The sequence below is a fragment of the Lemur catta genome, chromosome 20, assembly GCF_020740605.2.
Source record: "Lemur catta isolate mLemCat1 chromosome 20, mLemCat1.pri, whole genome shotgun sequence".
Lineage (NCBI taxonomy): Eukaryota > Metazoa > Chordata > Mammalia > Primates > Lemuridae > Lemur > Lemur catta.
Window position 1 is genome coordinate 18,518,968 of NC_059147.1, and position 21,127 is coordinate 18,540,094.

A 21,127-nucleotide genomic window follows, 5' to 3' on the forward strand; every position below is an offset into this window, starting at 1 on the left:
TCTCTCCATGACATAGAGACACCTAGACCCAGCATTGTGATGGTGTTTATTAATAATGATTGAGCACATACGGGTCTATGCATGAGGTGACTGAACAGTTTCATATAATAAATAAAAATGAGAGAGAGAAATAGGATGAAGTGACACATACTTTGATAGTAGTTTGTACTATTTATCCTATGTATATACTGACTCATGGTATACATTAGCCACTTGATAGTCATTAGAAAATAGTTAATTCTAAATTGAAATAGAAATATTGTAGTTGGAGGGGGTAGTCATGGACAAAATGAATATTGGAGTTGCATCCAAGATCTAGGAAAGCTGAATAAATGCTATAATAAAGTATTTGATTCTCATGCATTAGTTTTATTCCCTATGATGTTAAAACAGCTCTTAAAACCAGGTTACAGGTAAGAACAGGTTTCCCATTCTGCCAAAATCTTTATAGCCTGCAACTGGCTGTACCCAACAATAAAGTGAATGTTATTCATCATTATTCTGCTGTGCAAAAACTCCTACTGTTCATGCATTGGTAGGGGATTTCAAAATGGCATTCTTCCTTAAAGCTTTTTGTGTGGTTGGAGAAGACAGACACACACACTCAAGACTAATTAAGAATATTTACCAATATGAAAATAACTGCATCAACCAAAGAGGTGGCGGGGGAGAGGGAGGAAGGGGAGAACTGCTACCGATTAAAATAGATTTAAGATATTTATTGATTAAATATGATATGTGGACCTTTTCTGGGTCCTGATTTGAACAAACATGTAAAAAGGCATGAGGTAGTTGGAAAAATTTGAAAACTAACAGGATATTACATGATATTAAGGATTTTTTTATTACCTTCTTGGTGATACGATAATAGTATTAAGTTCTTACATTTTAGAGAAACATGCCTGAAGTATTTATGAACGAAATGATACAGTGTCTGGGATTTGCTTTAAAATATCTTTAAAAAGGGGCATCGAGTTAAAATGAACTTGGCCATCGGTTGATAAAGTTATGGAGGTGGAATATGGCCATTACATGATTCTTTTGTGTATGTTGGAAAATTTTCATAATCAGTTAAAAATTCAGCAACATAGAACTTGTGCACCTTAGTCCTAAGTGTTAAGTGGCTCTGAAGTTGATAGAAGGCGTGATAACTGTAAGGTTCAGTTAATTTGAGTGATTCTCAGAAAAATAAATCCTTGTCTTATGAAAATTGCTAAAGGGCTTTTTCCTCAAACCTAGAAAACATTATATAGACATGAAGTTCTGAACCTGTCATTAAGACACTTCTCTCTCGTTATAATTTCACCCGTTTTATGGCTAGGATCCTCTCGTGCCTTATGGAACATTTGTATACAGAGAAAATGGTAGAAGATTGTGAACATCGTCTCTTAGAGCTACAGTATTTCATCTCCCGAGATTGGAAGTGAGTATTTTGAAGCCAAAGTAAGTGTATTGCCTCAGCCTGTTCTCCTGTGTAGTCAGTAATACCTGTATATTTTGAAATAATCAGTAGGAAATTATTTTTGTTAAGTTCTGGGCTAGCTAACATACTCCAATTCCCTAAAAAACCTACTCTTTGTAGCTTTCAGAACAGTATCTAAAAGCAGAGTCGGCTCACTACCAGTCTGTACCAAACACCCCTGTTTGCCACACTACTTTGGAAGTCAGGGTCAAAATGTTTCTGATGCCACAAACATCTATCTAGAAAGAACTCTGGCACGTGGAGGGGCAGCAGAAGCATCTTCAGATATGTCTCTAAGCAGATAACAGCGCATTTGTGTTTTTATTGATTTGCACTGGGTGTGGGAATTTGCTTTTATTTCTTTAACTATTCAGAGTTATTGAATTTATTCTGTCTTAAGAGGTTTTTATCAATAAGTGACAACCGGATTCTCTAATTTCCTTCTCATCCTGTTAACAAAAATGGGTGGAGGATGAAATAGGAGAAGGATGTCTATTACAGTCAGAATCACTGGAGTATATGGCCTCAGTTCCCCTCCTCTCTCTTTGTCTTGTCTTCCTCCTCCCCACCTCCGAAGCAGCCAGAACTGGATCTCCCTGCTCTTCCAGCTCCCCAAGTTCAGCTGCCTCTTGATTCGGTTGTTAAGCCACTGTCCTGTGGTCATTAACTTTTTCTGGTGATTAATATATGTTCAGCCCACATGCTTTACTTGAAGATTCAATGTATTTTTATTTCTGTTTCTTCAGGTTAGTTCTGGATAGGACTACGGAGAACTGGGCAATAATTTTCCTGTGCTTACTCAGGCCATCTAAACTGAAATAAAGTGTTTACTGAGTGTACTGCCTTAATCAAAATCATGTTTTCTCTCCTTTTTTAATTCCTTTCCCCTGAATCAAAAAAGTGCTGCATATTCTTAATGGCTACTCATTAAATATTAGCCTGTCTCCTCCCATTAAATAAACCTCCCCCAAAGTTGACAGCATAATATGGACAGAATTAAGCATCCCCTAATCTGATTTGGAGAAGAATCAGGCTCATTTTTTAACCCACTGTTCCCAGATTAAAAGTTAAATGTCATGTTTTATAAATTGATAAGCATATTCAGGTAAACCAAAAACACAATTGCCTTACCTTGCATGGGAAGAAGAGAAAAGGTTGAGTAGGAGATTCTGTTTATCTTGCCATTCCTAATCTTACTGAATCTTGTATATCAGTTAGGATTGAACTTCACTCATATTTAGAAAAATGTATTTAATAAAAAGAGTATTAAGTGTTCTGTTAAAGTGAGGTAAGAGCCTGGGCCCACCAGTCAGCAGGATAGACCAAAGGGGACAGGATGCTGATCCTCTCCTGGCTTCCAGACAGACCTGGGCTTGGCAGTCCTCAGTGGTAGGGATTCTGCGGAGACCCTCACTTGTCCTGTTCCTTCCTAGCTTCCCTGCAATAAAGTCAACCTGCTTTTGTTGGACAAAATAATTAAAAAATATTAAGTAAAAAGGTATCATTTGCCTGGTGGTGGCTACAACCCTAGTTTTCTACGTTCAGCCAAGGCATGTGAGGGCTGAGTCTATCATTGTAATGTTACTTACCTTACATACCCAAGATAACAACTTGGAAGTAGAACTAAGTCTTAATGAAAGTTAACAAATTTCTAAAGACTGACCACTGTGTGTTCAGAACAAAATTCAGGAATATACTTTTGCATATCTTTAGTCTCCACTACCCTGGAGGTGATTATCGATAAGTATATAAGCAAGCACCTGGTAAAAACCCACAGCACGTGTTAGAAGGAAATGTAGAGTGGTTATCTTTTAACTCTTGCAGGCTGGACCCTGTCTTATACCGCAAGTGCCAGGGAGATGCCTCTCGTCTTTGCCATACCCACGGTTGGAATGAGACCAGTGAACTTATGCCTCCTGGAGCTGTGTTCTCTTGTTTATACAGACACGCCTACCGCACTGAGGAACAGGGAAGGAGGGTATGCAGTCAATATTGACTTCGTTTCTTATTTGTTATTTTAAATAGTTTGCTATGTATTCTGATTTCGGTCATCTTAGGAAAACTTTTAGTGTATGTGGTGGGGAGGGGTTGCTGTACTCCTGGAGCCTTCCTCATTCAGTGAGTATACCCAGAGTTGTTCTACCAGCTTCTTTCCATATGATTTTATATTTTTAACCATGTGAGTGGGGGTAAGATTTCCGCATTTTTTCTGTAAATTCCCAAAATGTGAATCACAAGTGGACAATTAAATTCTGCTGTCCTAACTCTAGCTTTAGAGATCCATTAGAAGCTTTTAGCAAGGATACAAATGGTTCTTTCCCCTTGGCGACCAAACACATAATGCCTGTATTGATGAGTCTTCTCTGACAATGCACTAGTTGGAGCAGAAGCGCCTTACCTCACTCTCTTGGTATTCATGTGCCCCAGCTGCTACCTTTTGTAGGGATATTTGTGTGTACTTGGCTCCCGGGCAGCATTGGCTGCCTTCTCGTGCTTCACTGACATGCTGCTTGTTCCAAGGTGGCATTTTTATACCTTCTGAGATACTTCGTTGTGTGTCAGTCCTGCATTTGTTATATTAATAGAAAGTAGAGATGGTATTACTTCACATGCATGATTACTGATTTCCCTTCTGAGCTTAATGCAAAAGTCTGACTGTCTAAGATTAAGAATGAGGAGACTCAAGCAGAAATGAGACTCAGTCAAATACTTCAGATCCTACAGTCCTAACCCTGTTTTTCTATTGCTATGTAAGAAAATGTGGGATTTGTTGTTACATATTTCTTCATACAGTGAGCCTCTCATTAACCACAGGGGCTCCCAAATCCTGGCTTCTTGCTAGTCACTGTAATAGGAGGTTCCTTCTCTTGTAAGTAAAGAAAGGGTTGGAATTTGGTATACTAGCTTTTTTTTTTTTTTTAAGTGAGGCAAAATTCACATAACATAAAATTAAGCATTTTGAAGAGAAAAATTCAGTGGCATTTAGTACATTCACAACATTGTGCAACCACCACCTCTATCTAGTTTCAAAATATCCCATAACTCCAATAGGAAACCCCATGCTGATTAAACAGTCACTCTCCATCTTCTCCACCCCAAGCGTGCTGGCTTTTTTGGCAAGAGAGACTAACTGCCTGTCAATGACAGGTTTCTCACAGCCCTTTCAAAAATATTGGTTTTCACCTGTCTTATTCTCTGCTAATTGTAATGTAACTCATCTAGAGGAATCTGGTCCTGACCTGTAGTAACTGTTGCTTCTAAATTTGCCTGCTTTATTCGATTTAGATCAATTTTAACTCAGTTCTCTGGAACCAGGTATTCTGTCCTGAATTGGCTCTGTTGTTCTACTCTACATTCATAGCCTGGCAAATTAATTTTGCTAAACAAACAAACAAAGCTCTCTAACCTAATCTGAATGAATTTAAATTCAGTTCACTTTTATCAGAATACTCTCAGAAAAGAATGTCATTTCATTTATATTAGAGAATGCTGAATAAACAATTGTATTCCGAGAGATATGGGCTTTTGAAGCCTCCTAGAACATTTGTTTATTATTCTGGAAGAGATTTGAGGTATAAAGTTTGGGAGATAAACTATAGAGTCGTTAGTTTCCTGACAACAGGTTTGCTTTATCTAGTGTCTTCACATTTTTGTTTTGTTACCTTTGAAGTATCTTGCTCATTCTTTGTCATGTAGCTCTCGCGGGAGTGCCGAGCTGAAGTCCAGAGGATCCTGCACCAGCGCGCCATGGATGTGAAGCTGGATCCTGCCCTGCAGGATAAGTGCCTGATCGATCTGGGCAAATGGTGCAGTGAGAAAACAGAGACCGGGCAGGTAGGTGACATAGCTTTCTGTTTATCTTGTAATAATAATGATGTTAATGGTTAAGGTTTTATGTACAGTACAAACACCATGAAGTCCATCTTTGTGCTTACTTTACAGATGTGGTTTGGTCTATTATTCAGTGTTTTCTCTAGAAGAAATTATCAGGAAAATGTTCTTTTTTTTCCCAAACAGCTAGTTTGTTTTTATTTTATGGTTACCATATTTTTTTTTCTCTTTCTTTACCACATGCCCTCACCATTAATACCATATTTTATAATTGATTATTTTCCCTCTTTGTGTTGCTTCTTAGAAAGTCTAGAGCCAAAGGTATGGCTTACCTCTAACAGGTACATAGCACTTCGTGGTAGGAATTTTTGTACTAAGCTTACTGCTGGCTCCATCCCATTTTTCTTAATGTATTTTCCTTTTCTTTCCTCTTTTTTACTCATTTTTAATTCATTTTACCTTGCCTTTTTCTTTTCTCACTTTTATAAGCCATGTTAAGCTCTTTTTGAGATCAGCACAATACAAATATAATACATAATGTGTGTAAATACTGGTATATATGAAGTGTGTGGTCTAGAACAGTCCTACAAAATATGTGGAAACAGAATTTTTTTTTCACCTACTTGACAAAATTGAGGCTCAGGAAAGTATATTGATTTCCTTACCTAAAAGTCAATCCATTCTGTTGTATATATATTTTATATATTTTTTTTTTTCTTTTTTTTTTTTTTTTTTAAAGACAGGGTCTCGCTCTATTGCCCAGACTGGAATATAGTGGCTGGCATCATCATAGCTTATTGTAACCTTGAACTTCTGGGCTCAAGTAATCCTCCTGCCTCAGCCTCTCAAGTAGCTAGGAGTACTCGCTGGCTAATTTGTTTTTTTAATTTTTTGTGGAGACAGGGTCTTACTATGTTGCTCAGGCTGGTTTCCAACTCCTGGCTTTAAGTGATGCTCCTACCTCAGCCTCCAGAAGTGCTGGGATTATAGGCGTGAGCCACCATACCTGGCCGGTTCATTCCATTATATAATATAATCTCTCCATATAGGAAAGTATAGGGAAGGAGCAGCTCCCAAGAATTACAAGCGTGTTATGAATGGTTCCTAGGATTGTGTGCCTAGTTTAAGGGAAAGGGAACAAAAGGGGTACTACTGCAGGTTATATGGGAAGGTGGCATGTCTTCTACTTTAAAGTAGGATAAGCAGCAGTGAGGAATAGCTACTTGATTAAAGCCTCATAAATACTCAAAATGAGAAGTGAACTCAGGTTTCCAGGTTCCATTTGTACCACTACAAAACCCCTTCAAGTCACAATACAGAGATCAGACATTTTAAAGAAGCAAGATGCCTGCCTACTAAGGTCTGTTGGGCAAAGGAATATAATTTTTAACATTCTGCGTTCGGAGCCTGCTCCAATGCTATCTGGTTTATTGTTAGATAATGCCTGTAGTTTAGCTTTCTGCTGCCTCTGTCCGGTGAAACCAAAATCCAAAATTAAAGGATACGGTGATATAGAAACCCAGGAAACAGTTTCCTTCATACCCATCCCACGTCCACAGTAAACATTTAGAAAGCTGCACTACATTGCAGCCCATCACTGAGAAGCTAGACTTAAGGATTTCATGAATAGGATCTTTCCCTTAGCCATTTTTTTATTCCCAAAAGTTTTAGTGCGTTTTCCTTTCATTGTTTTTTTTCTTCCATTCTGGCTGTTGTGTGAATCCTACATCCCTTCTCCACCCTTCCCATGCTAATTCTGAAAGAGATTCTTGCAGAAGTAAGTTTAACTTGATCCTTTAACAGAGGACTTTGCTGAGAAATAGCTGTCGATGTGCTTTGAGAAAGTGAGCTGATGGTTTACTTAAAATCTCTAAATCTCTAAAAGGAATAGTAACAGACTAATGCTACAAGGTGGCTCCAGCTCAGTTTCCAAAGCCCAGACAAAGATAGCTTTTAGATACCTGAACCCTAGTATATTCACTTATTTTGGAAATTTCCTCAAAGAATCCTTTTGATGTGGGCTGGGCCTAGAATCCCAGATCGGACTTACAGGAGCACTCAGCTCTATGTTATGTTCTGGACCCCGGGTCCCCATCTACTTTGCCCACAAAGAGTTTTAAAATAATCCATGCCAGTCACTGTGAATTTTTTGTTCTGTGATCATTATTAAAGTGCATATTTAAAATGGGAGTTAAACATTATCAAAGCACAGATTAAAAATGGAATGGCAAGGTGTCGATGAAATGGAGTAAAGGCTGATAGGAATTTTAGACTCTAAGAACTGAAAATCAGTTCTTGTTGGACTTGTGGATGTTGACCTTTTGGGGGGGTTGCATGGCTGTTGTACCCCTTTGGCCCTCTTAACTACCCTGCTACATCCAGTAACCATCTTCTCAGCAATCTTAATTTGGGGAATCAAATAAAGCTTTTGTGTTTTGTTCAGTGAGGTAGTTTTAAAAAGAAGAGAGAAGGAAGACCACTAAAAAGGAAATAGACACTGGTATCTCAACTTCCCCTGTTCATTTATGTGACTGATAAATGCCAAGGGCTTGCCTTTTTGTTTGCAGGAGCTTGAATGCCTCCAGGACCATCTGGATGATTTGGTTGTGGAGTGCAGAGATATAGTTGGCAACCTAACCGAGTTAGAATCAGAGGTAAGCACTGTGCAGCTTACTCATCAGAGGAGAGTGGCTGCCAGCAGCCCGGGCTTTTCTGCTTAGTTCTACTGTTTATAGACTCTGGAGAGTGCAGATTCTCTGTCAATCAAAAGAAACCTGATCATATTCTCCCCGTTTGCATTATAAAGGAGCATATTGTGTTGCTTCCTGAACCCCTTCCCCCTTCTCTCTAGAAAAACATTCTATATAGCCCTTTGGTTTTCTTCGTAAATTAGAGTTATCAATTGACCTGTCTTGTTTCTCCCTTAAGAAAAGATAGCAACTATACTTCAAATCTCTTAATCATATTCAAGAGTAATCCAAGTAATCCCATTCTTTTAGCTCTTTTAGTTAGGTCATTTGGTAATGTTTTAGTGTTTAATAAAATAAAAGCTGAGACTTAGAGTTAAACATGGAAGATTGAATACATGTGTTTATCCCTGTTCTGAAACCCAGTAAGATATTAAAAATGGGATTAAAAACCCTCATAAGAATAGGCATATTATTTAGAAATATAGAGATGATTGAGGGTGGGTACCTAAAAATGTTAAAGTTGTTTTGTGGCAGCAGAAAAAAGAGAAACAGGGAATTTTTTTATCATAAGCCTTTTAGTACAAAAATTGACAATACGTAAAGTTACATTTCTCAACCAGTCCTTTTTGCGTTATAGTTTTCAAAAGTTTGTTGCCTTATCTCATCTTGTCATCTCCTCTCCCATTCTCATTGTCCTTGTGGGCTTATGAGGACAGTCTCAGGTGTATAATTCTCTAAAGAAGATGTTATTTCAGCAGCTAGTACTGCACAGGGTTACTATGCTTAAGGACATTTAGTATTTTCCCAGAAACAGTGGGAAAAACTCCAAAAGCTTTACATATTCTAATATTATTGCTAAATGTTTTTTCATCCTGCCTTTCTTAATTCTGCCTTCTCTTTTGTTCATAAAGGGGAATCTGCCTCTAGAAAATTGGCTTTTCAAAGTATAATGAAGGAGCAATTCTATTTATTCTGGGGCTATCTAATGTTAATACTAGAATAATTTCTAAATGTACACATTAGATTATTTACCCATCCGATGCTACTGATTCAGAAAGAGAAACTGCTCCTCTTCCACCCCTGGCTCTTTGTAAAACAGAGTTGTTAATATATTTAATTTTCTACAGGATATTCAAATAGAAGCCTTGCTGATGAGAGCCTGTGAGCCCATCATTCAGAACTTTTGCCACGTAAGTGATATCTGAAGGAACAAGGGTTAAAAACAGAACTGAATTCATTGGGACTTTGGCCCCCAAGTGTGTTGGACTCGTCTCTGTCTTCAGCGTACATTACTCCTGAGTGATAGCCAGCTTTGACACGTTAAAGTTGAAAATATAAACAAGATCAAGGGAGAGGTACCACCATTCTGAAAAACCCTATTTGATTAGCCTTTGTAGGTGACCCGGTGTGTGGTTAGCAGCAGTTGTTGAGATACCCTTTATAAGAAAAGGTGGAACAGGGACATACCCATCAGTATGGTGGAATTGTTTCCAATACTTCAGCCTGGGAATTATTAGTAGTCATAGTGGCTTCTCCTTCCAGTTGTTTTCTTGTACCTCAATATTGAGTGAATTCTGTTGCTTTATTACTTGTTCATTGATTGAACTACCTAAATTGTGGGAGTGAAACATATCCAGCAGCCATCAGGATCTGACAACCAGGAGGTTGTGTTAGATATCCCCAAAGCCAGCTGCTGGCATCATACAAGGAAAGTGAGTACTCATAGTACATATTCTTGTCTCATGCAGAACAACTTGCTGTGTAAATTTTATTCCACTAAATGTTTATCTGTGTAATTTTTCTATCCCTTATAATTTTGCAGACTTCTTTTGATTCAATTTGTGATGTATCTCTTTTGTGAAGGCTTCTAGAATCAGACCTATTTGCATTTTTCATGGGCTGGGCTAAACGTTCTGCTTATTCATTGTTACAAATGAAGTGTAAATGTGCACTGTCTTCCCCAGGATGTGGCAGATAACCAGATAGACTCTGGGGACCTGATGGAGTGTCTGATACAGAACAAACACCAGAAGGACATGAATGAGAAGTGTGCCATTGGAGTCACCCACTTCCAGCTGGTCAGTGACATCTGGCTGCCGATTTCCTGTCTTAGCTACATGGATGGTTATTGAATCCCTTCCTCTTTTGGAACATCAAAGCACCTCTGATGTTCTGTGAAAAGTTATTTTTTCCAAATATATATCCTATTTTTATTCTCAATAAATGTGGCTTTTATCTAATGTGGCCGGGCACTTTGTTAGGCTCCTTGAAATGTAATGATAAATAAGACATAGTCCCTACCTCTAGGGAGCATATAGTCTAGTGGGTTGGACAAGCAAACAGGCATTTTTTGCTTTGGTCACATTGCACAAGGTGTTTTAGCCTCTCCTTCAACATTTAGTATCATTGAAATCTTTTATGTAACTATTCAGTGTGGTGACCCAAATGTATGTCAGTATATTGGACTTTAAGGCCCCCCCCTTTTTTTAATCATACAGCCCAGCTCTGGCATTTGTATAAAATGGTAAGAACATACTCTTCATAGTTATCACATGAAGCTAAAGAATTGTTTCTGGTATAGCAAGCACTTCTTTCCAAGGAAGATGAAATCCAGTCCACTGTGTTAATTGACCTCTTCTCAGGGCATGTAGCCCACCTGACTGCAACCAGCAAGTGTTAGAGAGAATCCCAGAAGTGCCAGGTGCTGGGAGATGGTGGTGAGACAGAAACCACCCTGCCTTTGTGGACTCTAGATTCCAGTAGGAGAAAGATGCACAAACAAGTGTACAAATATATGTGTAGTCTCAGGTGCTTCCAGGAAGAAAAACAAAGCAGAATAAGGGCTTGGAGGGCGAAGGAGAAAGGGAGCTTCAAAAAGAGAAACTTGAAGTGAAACCTCAAGGAAGTGGCAGAGCAAACCATACAGAAAACTGGGAGAGGAGTACGTTAGGCAGAGGGAACAGCATGAGTGTGATTGGAAAGGCAGCAGAGCCAGTGTGCCTGAGCAGGAGAGCAATAGAGAGGTTGGCAGGTCACAAAGTCTGAGAGAGACAAGGCGAGTCATGCAGGGCCTTGTGCGCAGCTGCTATATGAATACAATGCCACCCACTGCTACTGACTCCAACTTGCCACACAGCGTCTGATTTTCTTTCTCATCATCTTTCAGGTGCAGATGAAGGATTTTCGGTTCTCTTACAAGTTTAAAATGGCCTGCAAGGAGGATGTGTTGAAACTTTGCCCCAACATAAAAAAGAAGTACGTAGCTTTTAATAGATTGATTCTGCTTTCCTGAAGGCCCTCTTAGCCACTGAGTGAATATCCAAGATGTCAGGCAGCCTCCTGCTGTCTGATAGGATTAGCCTGGGGGCCTCCTGCGATCTCCTTTGGTAGTGTGGCTAAACGCTTGGATCGTCTGGAAGATCACCTTTTAGCTGCCTAGAGCCACAGCTGGTGGTGGTAATTCTTACATGGAGAGCACACAGGCTAAAGAAGCATTTTTAATTGTTCCAGGTTCAGGCTAACTGATGATGCACAGGTAGATTGTGTACTTAGGAGAAGCAAGTTGCAGTGTGAGTAAAAGGAATGAGCTGACTTCTTCCTGGCATCTGCCCATATGTCATCTCCTCTGAAATGCAGCAGAGGCTTTTATTGAATTAGATATCTAGTGAAGAAACAAAAACTTTATTCATTTAAGAATTAAGTCTTGGCTGGGTATGGTGACTCACACCTGCAATCCTTGTACTCTGGGAGTCTGAGGCAGGAGGATTGCTTGAGGCCAGGAGTTCAAGACCAGCTAGAGCAAGAGTGAAACCCCATCTCTACAAAAACTAGAAAAATTAGCTGGGTGTAGTGATGCACACCTGTAGTCCCGGCTACTTGGGAGGCTGAGGCAGGAGAATCACTTGAGCCCAGGAGTTTGAGGTTGCAGTGAGCTATGATGATGCCACTCCACCCTAGGGCAACAGAGTGAGATTCTATCTCAAAAAGAAAAAAAAAAAAGAAGAATTAGGTCTTAAGGAGGAGACTGATAAGCTTATGTAGTATGCCTGCCCAAATTCTTCCATGTTGCTCTTTGAAAGGCACATTTGGAACACATTTTCCCTCCTCTAAACCAACTTCCCATTTTGCTCAATATTTTGTACCTTTCAGGAATTAATTTTCATACTATGTCAAAGGCACAGTCCCAGAGTTCAGACCAGCATTCCTCTGTGGTCACATGTTTTTAACAAGTGTTGAACTGTCCTTGCACACATGTGCCCTGTCTGGCTTCCCTTCCTGTCGAGAATGTAGTCAGCATTCAGCCTGCTGCCTGACTTCTATGACATGGACAAGTTGTGCCTGTTAGCAGTCTGACAAAAATAGCGAGGCTTACAGGAAAGATTCACAATAGGGGGTTCTGAATTCTCGGTCAATGGGGCGACCACTGCCCCAGCCCAGCTCTTAGGCCATCTGCCTTCGCGTGGCTCCCACCAATCTCAGGCCTCTCCTTTCCTCGGCAGGGTGGACGTGGTGATCTGCCTGAGCACCACCGTGCGCAACGACACTCTGCAGGAAGTGAAGGAGCACAGGGTGTCCCTGAAGTGCCGCAAGCAGCTCCGTGTGGAGGAGCTGGAGATGGTAATGCCTCTGCCCCCAGCAACCACAGGCCTAGGAAGTTGGGGAGAAGCTAGGGCAAGGTGGGAGATTCCAGCCACTGTTGCAGTGGTTGAGACTTGGAGTCACTGTTTTGTTTTGAGCGATAAAACATTTTTTTACCACACGTAACTGAAAGTCCAGCTGTAAGACAAGCTCTAAGCACGATATAATCACTAGATCAGTAATGTCCTCAAAGACTGAGGGTCTTTTCTTCTCCACTCTGCTGTCCTCAGAATCAGCTTCGTGCTAAGGCTGCTTTCCCTCGTGTTTGCCCAGTGGCTGCCTGCGACACCTGGCTGTCTGCTCCAGTATTCATCTCCAGCAAAAAGGGGGAAAAAGAGAGAAACCTCCCCCTGCCATAAAATAAGGTCCTTCCCTTCAGTTTGATTGTGTCAGGTTGGGATCGTGGGATCTCTGCCCACTCCCAGACCAACAGCAGACTCCAGGGGAAAGCCATGCACTTTGAGCTTACTGATCACAGAGGTGAAATGGATACTGGAAGGTTCCTTACAGTGTGCACTGTGAGAAGAAACTCTTGCTTTACTTTTGAAGTTAAGCACAACCCGTGTTCAAAAGACAAGTAAAAATATTTTTAATATGTTTATACTATGGATCATACTTGTTTCACCTCAGTTTAAGCAAAAATTAGCAGTGGAGAGCAAACACCATTAATATCCCAAAAGTTACTTATCATATTTTTACATATAGTGACAGTGATTCAGTAACAATTCTAAGTGGAGCTGGCCTTAATGTCCCGTTACATTAGAGATTTGTTTTAAGCTGGAAGCTTTGAATCCAGCTCTTTTAGTAAAGTAATAATAAAAGTAGAACCCAACATTTATGTAATGATTTTAACTGTCTAAAGTGGTTTTCTTTTTTGTCCTCTCTTCTTCTCTCAAGTGGGTTTCATATAATATTATCTTACTTTATCTCACAGCAGTCCTATGAAGGGCTAGACGTTGCATCTCAGGGTAGATGTGGCATTTTGTTTTACTAGAAGGTCCAAGGCCACATAGCTAGTTGGTGGGAGGACTGAAAGTAAACCCCAGTTCCCCTGCTGCATGGCCTCACTGCTGCCACTTCGCTTGACAAGATCCAATCAACAAATAAGTCGGTAGAGGATCTGCCATCTCCAGGTTGAAGTAAGCTCACTTTTTCCATGCTGGTTTGCTCCCTCTCATGCAGACAGAGGACATCCGTCTGGAACCAGATCTATACGAAGCCTGCAAGAGTGACATCAAGAACTACTGTTCCGCTGTGCAATATGGCAATGCTCAGGTAACTTTTTGCTTTTATTTTTTAATTATAAAAGGAACATGAAGGTAACATTTTAATAATTAATCCTTTGGTGGTGGGAGAGGACCCACCACATCCTATTCAACCTAATCATCCGCTCTTTAGCTACACCAGACTGCTTTTCCCAGGGTCCTCACCTGCTCCCCTCTCTTTCTCCTTATTCACTCTCTTCCCCCTTTCAGGTTACCTCATCCTTACCCTCCTGTCTGCCTGGTAAAGTCCTAATGACCCTTTAAATGCCTCCTCCTCTCTGTGGCCTTTCCCAACTCTCTGCACCTTCACAATTAATAATTCCCCCATTATGTTCCCATTACACAGAAGTTCTTCATTAGAGGTCACATAAAAATCACCTAGGAAACTTTTTAAAATACATAGGAACAGGGTCTTATCCAGTATCACCAGGGATGAAGTACAAACAAGTGATTTTTCAAATGTTCTCTGGAGGACTCAGCTACCTCTTCTAGTTAAGGGCATTGCCCTGGTGCCTTTGAGATAATTACTTCATTGTCTTTTTGTATGTACCAATGCTGACCTGAGTCTCATTTCTTGGTAGTTTATCTCTGATAGGTTTTAGAGTTTTCTGTCTATCTTTAATGGCCTGTAATTTCACTGTGATGTGATACAGTATAGTTTTTTTTCCTTATCCCAGTTAGCTCTTTCAGTCTCAGATTCACATCTTTCTACAGTTCCAGAAAATTCTCAGTCATTGTTATTTTAAATATTGCTTCCCTTTGCCTTCCTTCAGGAACTGCTGTTAGACGGTTGAAGCATCTGAGTGTTTCCTCCATGTCTCTTAACTTTTTCTTTCACGCTTTCCATTTCTTTGTTTCTTTGTACTGCATTTTGGGTAATTCCTCAGTTCTGTTTCCCAGCTTAATAATTTATCTTAAGCTCTGTCCATTCTTCTCTTTAGAGAGACCACGAGTTTGGTTTTGTTTTTCATTTTTCCCAGGTCACTAAATGGTTCTTTTCATAACTACCTGTTCTTGATTCTTATTCGCCATTGCCTTCTGTGGTGTTCTTAGGATTTAAAATATATTTTTGAATTCTCGTTTTGACTGCCATATTACCTTTTTCCCCTCAGTTTTGAGTCCTTGGTTTACTTTGTTTATCATCTTTCTTATGACACATGTTCCTCAACTAGTCAGTGATTCCTGGTTGTGCCTCGAGCGTTTCCTAGAGGTTGCGTGACTTGGTGCTACAGCCCTAGCTGCTACAACTTTCCACCTGCTTTCCTTCTTTACATTTTCTACAGTATCAAAAGGTTTGTACAGGGAACGGAAGATTTCAGGGTATACTTAATTCACTATCTTAAAATCCATCCCATGATACTTTATACTTTTGTGTTATCACTCATCTTTTTTATCATATTCATTTATATAACCGCCCTGAGGGTCAGTGTATTTGCCAAGGCTAACGTTTGGGTCTCACTCATACCTAGCATCCAAGGGTCTATTCTCATGTGGTAAATGGTGAGTTGAATTGAACCTCCTGGCTTGTACCTACAGTCTAGTCAGAGCTCTTGCTCTAGGCAAATGCGGAGAGCCTAATGTATACCCCCAAAGGGAATCTTGACAAGGAACAGTTCTAGAAGGCAGGTGAAACCAGGAACCCTGAGTGAGTTTCCTTCCCTTTAGACTTCAGTGCAGCCTGCTAGTCATCCTAAATTTTTATAGTTTGGTCTGTTGTTGGCCCTAAGGTTGTAAATCTATAAGTATAATTCTCCTTGGTGGGGAAATCCTGATTCCTATTCCTGAGATCAGAAATGGAAGGTACTGATTGAAAAAATGGGGAGTACACTAAGAATTGAATACTTTAGTGAGAATACACGGATTATCAATTCCTGATATATCTCTCAACTTGACCAAATCTCTTATGCCATAGATTATTGAATGTCTGAAAGAAAACAAGAAGCAGCTAAGTACCCGTTGCCACCAGAAAGTATTTAAGCTACAGGAGACAGAGATGATGGACCCAGAACTAGACTACACGCTCATGAGAGTCTGCAAGCAGATGATAAAGGTGAGGAATCCAAAACCAAGGGCTAAGCACAGCATAAGTAAAAATAACAACATAAACTTTTTTTAGTTTCACCTTGTTTTACACAGCTAGGATGGTGGTGCTCAAAGTGTGGTCCCTATACCAGCAGCATCAGCAGCATCTGGAAATGTACAGATTCTTGGGACACTGTCCCCACCCCTCACCCCCAACCCCTCTGTTGAATCAGAGACTCTGAGTGGTGCAGGCAGTCCGTTTTAATGAGCCCTCCAAGTGATTCTGATGCACACTCAAGTTTGAAAACTACAGAGCTAAGATAACTAACCTCACTTTGACCCAAGACACATGTAAATATATGTCCAATAAACATATGATTGGTTTTGAGAGCAGTTAATGGTAGGTGTACTAGAAAAGCCACCACTGAGTGTCCTGATCATCCATCTACCTCACTCAAAAGATTTTTTGAGCTGGGCTTAGTGGCTCACACTCATTATCCCAGCAATTGGGGAGGCTGAGGCAGGAGGATTGTTTGAGGCTAGCCTGGTCAACACAGCAAGACCCCATCTCCACAAATTAGCCAGGCCTAGTGGTTCACGCTCATAATCCCATCACTTTGGGAGGCTAAGATGAAAGGATCACTTAAGGCCAGAAATTCGAGACCAGCCTGGCCAACATAGCAAGACTGGATCTTTAGGAAGAAATATTAGCCGGGCATGGTGGTGGCACACGTCTGTAGTCCCAGCTACATGGGGGTGCTGAGGCAGGAGGATCCCTTGAGCCCAGGAGTTTAAGGCTGCAGTGAGCTGCGATTGCACCACTGTGCTCCACCTTGGGTGATAGAGTGAGACCTTATCTCTTTAAAAAAAAAACAAAAAGGGAAATATAGCCTTTTCTGTTCTATAAATTCTTTTGCTTCATCCACTTCACCAGTGGACATTCCCTGCAGCAGAGCTGATTGGAGCACTAGATGCAAGTTCCTTGATCTAGCCACAAATACAGAGATTAAACTTAAGCTTTCAACTCCGTATTTCAGCTTTCCTTTAAAATAGAATGCTACTTTTCATCCTATCAGTAAATTCCAAAGAGAATTTTGAAAGTTAGAAGTATAAGTCTGTTAAACTGGGCCTGATAAAATTGAGTGGTATGTAAAAGTGAAAATGTCAGGCTCTGATATGAGACAGCTCTACAAGATTTTATACAAATCAACAAGCAATCCATGTCCTCATATTAAGACATTAATAGAGTATAAACACATTGCTTTAGAGAACTAGAAACAGAACTGGGAAGGGAGGCTTGATGCTGAAGTGTCTCAGCCAGCGTTTTCAGACAGTGTGACACTTGTAAAGACTTGAGGATTAGCAAAATAGAGATGAAGTTGATTGCTAGTCCAAAATTGATCCCTGACTTAAAGGATAGTAATAAGTGTACAGGCGCTAGCCCCACAGTGTTTGGTAGGATTTTAACCTTTATAGTTAAGACGAACCAGATGGGTCCTTTCCACACATCTCTCTTCACATTGGTTGGGGGTTAATTCCTAGGTTTTCCCATTGGGGTTGGGTAGCTATGGCTTTAGGGCTGCATAGCCACCTGGTACATCGGTACACTTGTGCTTAAGCAATAAGTAAACTCATGAAATGCCACGTAATTTAACATGGCTGTGTACATAGAGAATCAGTCGCAGGCAAAGTAGGAACCAGTGAGGTCGTAGGGAGAACTGCGAGAAATAGGTAGAGAATAAGTAAAGAAGGGAACTTGGGCTGCTTGCTTATTCAGACTTACCTACTCCTCTTGTACCGTGTGGTACCTTCAGGCTGCTGCTTTCATTAGCTCTTTAATAGATGTAAGAGTGATCCCAGGTGGAGTTAATTGCCATATTTGGATAGCTGATTTTATAATTCTTTGTTTCTTTCCAGAGGTTCTGTGCAGAAGCAGATTCTAAAACCATGTTGCAGTGCTTGAAGCAAAATAAAAACAGTGAATTGATGGATCCCAAATGCAAACAGATGATAACCAAGCGCCAAATCACCCAGAACACAGGTAAGATCTTGGCTTGGCTTTCCTGATCCCATTCATTATAGCTTACTTGGAATTAACTGGGCATATAATTACCTAATTAAACTACAAACGCTTTGTTGCCCGTGAATTTTAAGGGAGGAGTCTGGCTGTAAGGAAAATGACTTACTCCTTTGAAGAGTATCCAGAAAAATGGAAATGAAAGAAGAAAACTAGGAAACTACCCAGAAGGTACAAAAGGAATCAGGACTAGAGTTCCTTGAAAAGAAAAGTCTAGAGATTTAATAAAGGTTCAAGAGTGTTGCAGGAGAATACATGGTTGATCTGTTGTAGAACAGTTTCAAAACATTGTAAGGTGATGGGCAAGGTGAGTTGGATACTATTTCCTTCTCACTGTTTTCAAAAATATCTTTGATGGGGAAGGTTGCTGATATCTGCTTGCTGACTACTTAGAATACTGGACCACAAAACTCTGTAGAGTAGAAGGCTTCTTGGGTATGCCTAGGAAGTACTCTTCAATTAAATCATATTGCTGATTAAAAACAGTGTGGTAAGGGCCCAGTAAACATTTACTGAATAAACAGATCAGTGGTTGTAGTCATGATCATTGACATAATATGTCCCCTTATGGAAGGTGAATTTCTAAAAATTTGTGAATCCAGGTGGAATATTTTATCACATACTGGCTGCTTTCTGCTCTAGATTACCGCTTGAACCCTGTGCTAAGGAAAGCTTGCAAAGCTGACATTCCTAAGTTCTGTCATGGTATCCTGACTAAGGCCAAGGACGATTCGGAGCTAGAAGGCCAAGTCATCTCTTGCCTCAAGCTGAGATATGCTGACCAGGTAAACTGGCCCCTGGCCCGGGCTCTCCACAGAGCACAGAGGTGTATTTATGGAGCCACCTCTGTCCCTGGGAATTTTCTCTTTTGAAGTCCCTACCTTGCTCCTATTCTCCCAAGACCTTTTTTTTTTTTTCCTTTTTTTTTTTTTCCTTTTTTTTTTTTAAAGAGAAAATCTTGCTCTCTTGCCCAGGCTGGAGTGCAGTGGCACCATCATAGCTCACTACACCCTTAAACTCCTGGGATTATAGGTGTGAGCCACCATGCCTGGGTCCCAAGACCTTTTTATACCCTCCCCAAGCCAGGGGTTAAGGGGCCAAATCAAAAGGTGACATTTTCTGATAGGCTGGTGTCTTCTCTCTCTGTCACATGCAGCGCCTGTCTTCTGACTGTGAGGACCAGATCCGGATTATCATCCAGGAGTCTGCTCTGGATTACCGGCTAGATCCTCAGCTCCAGCTGCACTGCTCAGATGAGGTAGGATTTGGGTACAAAACTGTGAACAGAGCTGGTCAGAGAAGTGTTTATCGGAGAAACATTCTTTACTTTCTTTCTTCCCCTTCAGTCCTGGATCCATGCTTAGCTGAAGGTTCATTTTCTAGGCTCCCTTCATGGTCTGAGTTCTTGTCTCTGACACTGAGTTAGGCTTGATGTTAGTTCTTTCACTCAACAATGTTGGTTCCATTTTTTCCTGTTGAAGGAGGGTGTTCTTTTACTATAGCTATCTACATATAATTTATTCTTCACTTCTCCTTAGTCTCTGTAGTCGATTCAGAACACCCCAAGACTTGCCTGAAAGATAAAAGTACTTCCATAATGGCTCTAAAGAAAGGCCTATCCGTGGAAATTATTGGACTTCCTAAGAGAGAAAAGGCCATATGGAGAATCCTATTTAACATACGTCAGTTTTAAGAGATCATAACTAAAGCTGTTTCAAAGAAGCTTACTCATAAAACTGTCCAAAGAAAGCTAAGTTTTTTATCTTCACTCTGGGCTATGTTTCAGAACCCCTTTGTGTGTATGTGTGTATGCACATGCACTTCCAAGTTGTGACTCTGGGGTTGACCCTACCTCTTTAAATGTCAAGCATTTGCTTTTAGCATTTTACTGGGCTAGATAACCTTCCTCCTGTGGAATCAAGGAGTAACCGTCTTTGTGACAAGTCCTGGGATCTGACTCCAGTCTCAGGGTTGACAGTGTAAAGAGATGTACATTTACTGATTTTCAACCCTATGTGCCAGTCATTGTAAAGGAGAAAGGAGCCTGGCATCTAGTGCAAGAGGAGGTGTGGGAAATCCACCAGGAAGCTGTTTGAGATGAGCCCTTGGCTGATGTGTGGGAGGATCACCAAGTGAACACGTCTGGAGACCAAGGGTTCTGGTGATAGCAGCGGCGGCCAGTGAAGAGGGGCACAGATAGTGCGCAGTGTCCAGACCTGGTTGGAATCACCAGACTCTTCTGCTTTTGAAACTCTTTGTGCATTTCTGTGCTCAGGGGGTGGCCTGGCTTTTTGTGTGTCTCCTGAACAGATCTCCAGTCTATGTGCTGAAGAAGCAGCAGCCCAAGAACAGACAGGTCAAGTAGAGGAGTGCCTCAAGGTCAACCTGCTCAAGATAAAAACAGAAACATGTAAAAAGGTAACCACCATCTCCTTTTTTCCCTCACTTCCTTTTCTCTTCTTCCTTTTAATGCTATAGTCTGCATATCTTAGTACTAAAATTGAAAATCTAGGCTGGGTGTTGTGGCTCATGCCTGTAACCTAGTGATTTGGGAGGCTAAGGCCTGAGCAACATAGAGACCCCATCTCTACAGAAAATTTAAAAATTAGCCTGGCGCAATGGCACCTACCTGTAGTCCCAGCTACTCGGGTGGTTGAAGCAGGAGGATTGCTTGAGCCCAGGAGTTCGAGTCTACAGTGAGCTGTGATCATGCCACTGTACTCCAGCCTGGGCAACAAAGCAAGACCCTGTCTCTTAAAAAAAAAAAAGAAGGAAAGAAAATCTAAACCTTCCTGCCCAGCATTCCACATTTTAATTTGGTCTTTGACCATTAAGCTCCTATAACTTGAATATTCTTTTCACATATTCTAATTATTTGTGAATACATCTGATCCCCATGACTAGACATTCTTTAAGGGCACTGTAAGTGCAATATCAAAGCAAAATGTCAATACCAATATATCAATAAGGGTTACACATTTGTGGAAATGAATGAAACTAAAACTAGCTCATTTTAGAAATGTCACATAAACAAATTTATCAAAATATTGCCACAATATATACATTGTCTTGCAAATTAAAAATGAAATAATATACTTGATTTTTTTTTAAATGTTTTTAAAAAGAATTTCGTTGGTGTTGT

At 40.5% G+C, this 21,127-nt stretch overlaps 1 protein-coding gene across 1 annotated transcript in view; it reads left to right on the top strand.

Moving 5' to 3' along the window:
• The window catches only part of GLG1 (golgi glycoprotein 1), a 114,547-nt gene that overhangs the window by 84,128 nt on the left and 9,292 nt on the right, over window positions 1-21,127 (top strand). Inside the window, exons 10-23 of the mRNA XM_045533958.1 lie at window positions 1,322-1,423; window positions 3,287-3,440; window positions 5,159-5,296; window positions 7,861-7,947; window positions 9,111-9,173; window positions 9,948-10,061; window positions 11,150-11,238; window positions 12,483-12,600; window positions 13,804-13,896; window positions 15,799-15,936; window positions 17,826-17,949; window positions 18,628-18,770; window positions 19,142-19,243; window positions 20,296-20,403. Coding sequence (XP_045389914.1) covers window positions 1,322-1,423; window positions 3,287-3,440; window positions 5,159-5,296; window positions 7,861-7,947; window positions 9,111-9,173; window positions 9,948-10,061; window positions 11,150-11,238; window positions 12,483-12,600; window positions 13,804-13,896; window positions 15,799-15,936; window positions 17,826-17,949; window positions 18,628-18,770; window positions 19,142-19,243; window positions 20,296-20,403 — 1,573 coding nt within the window. The remainder of the gene's footprint in view (window positions 1-1,321; window positions 1,424-3,286; window positions 3,441-5,158; window positions 5,297-7,860; window positions 7,948-9,110; window positions 9,174-9,947; window positions 10,062-11,149; window positions 11,239-12,482; window positions 12,601-13,803; window positions 13,897-15,798; window positions 15,937-17,825; window positions 17,950-18,627; window positions 18,771-19,141; window positions 19,244-20,295; window positions 20,404-21,127) is intronic.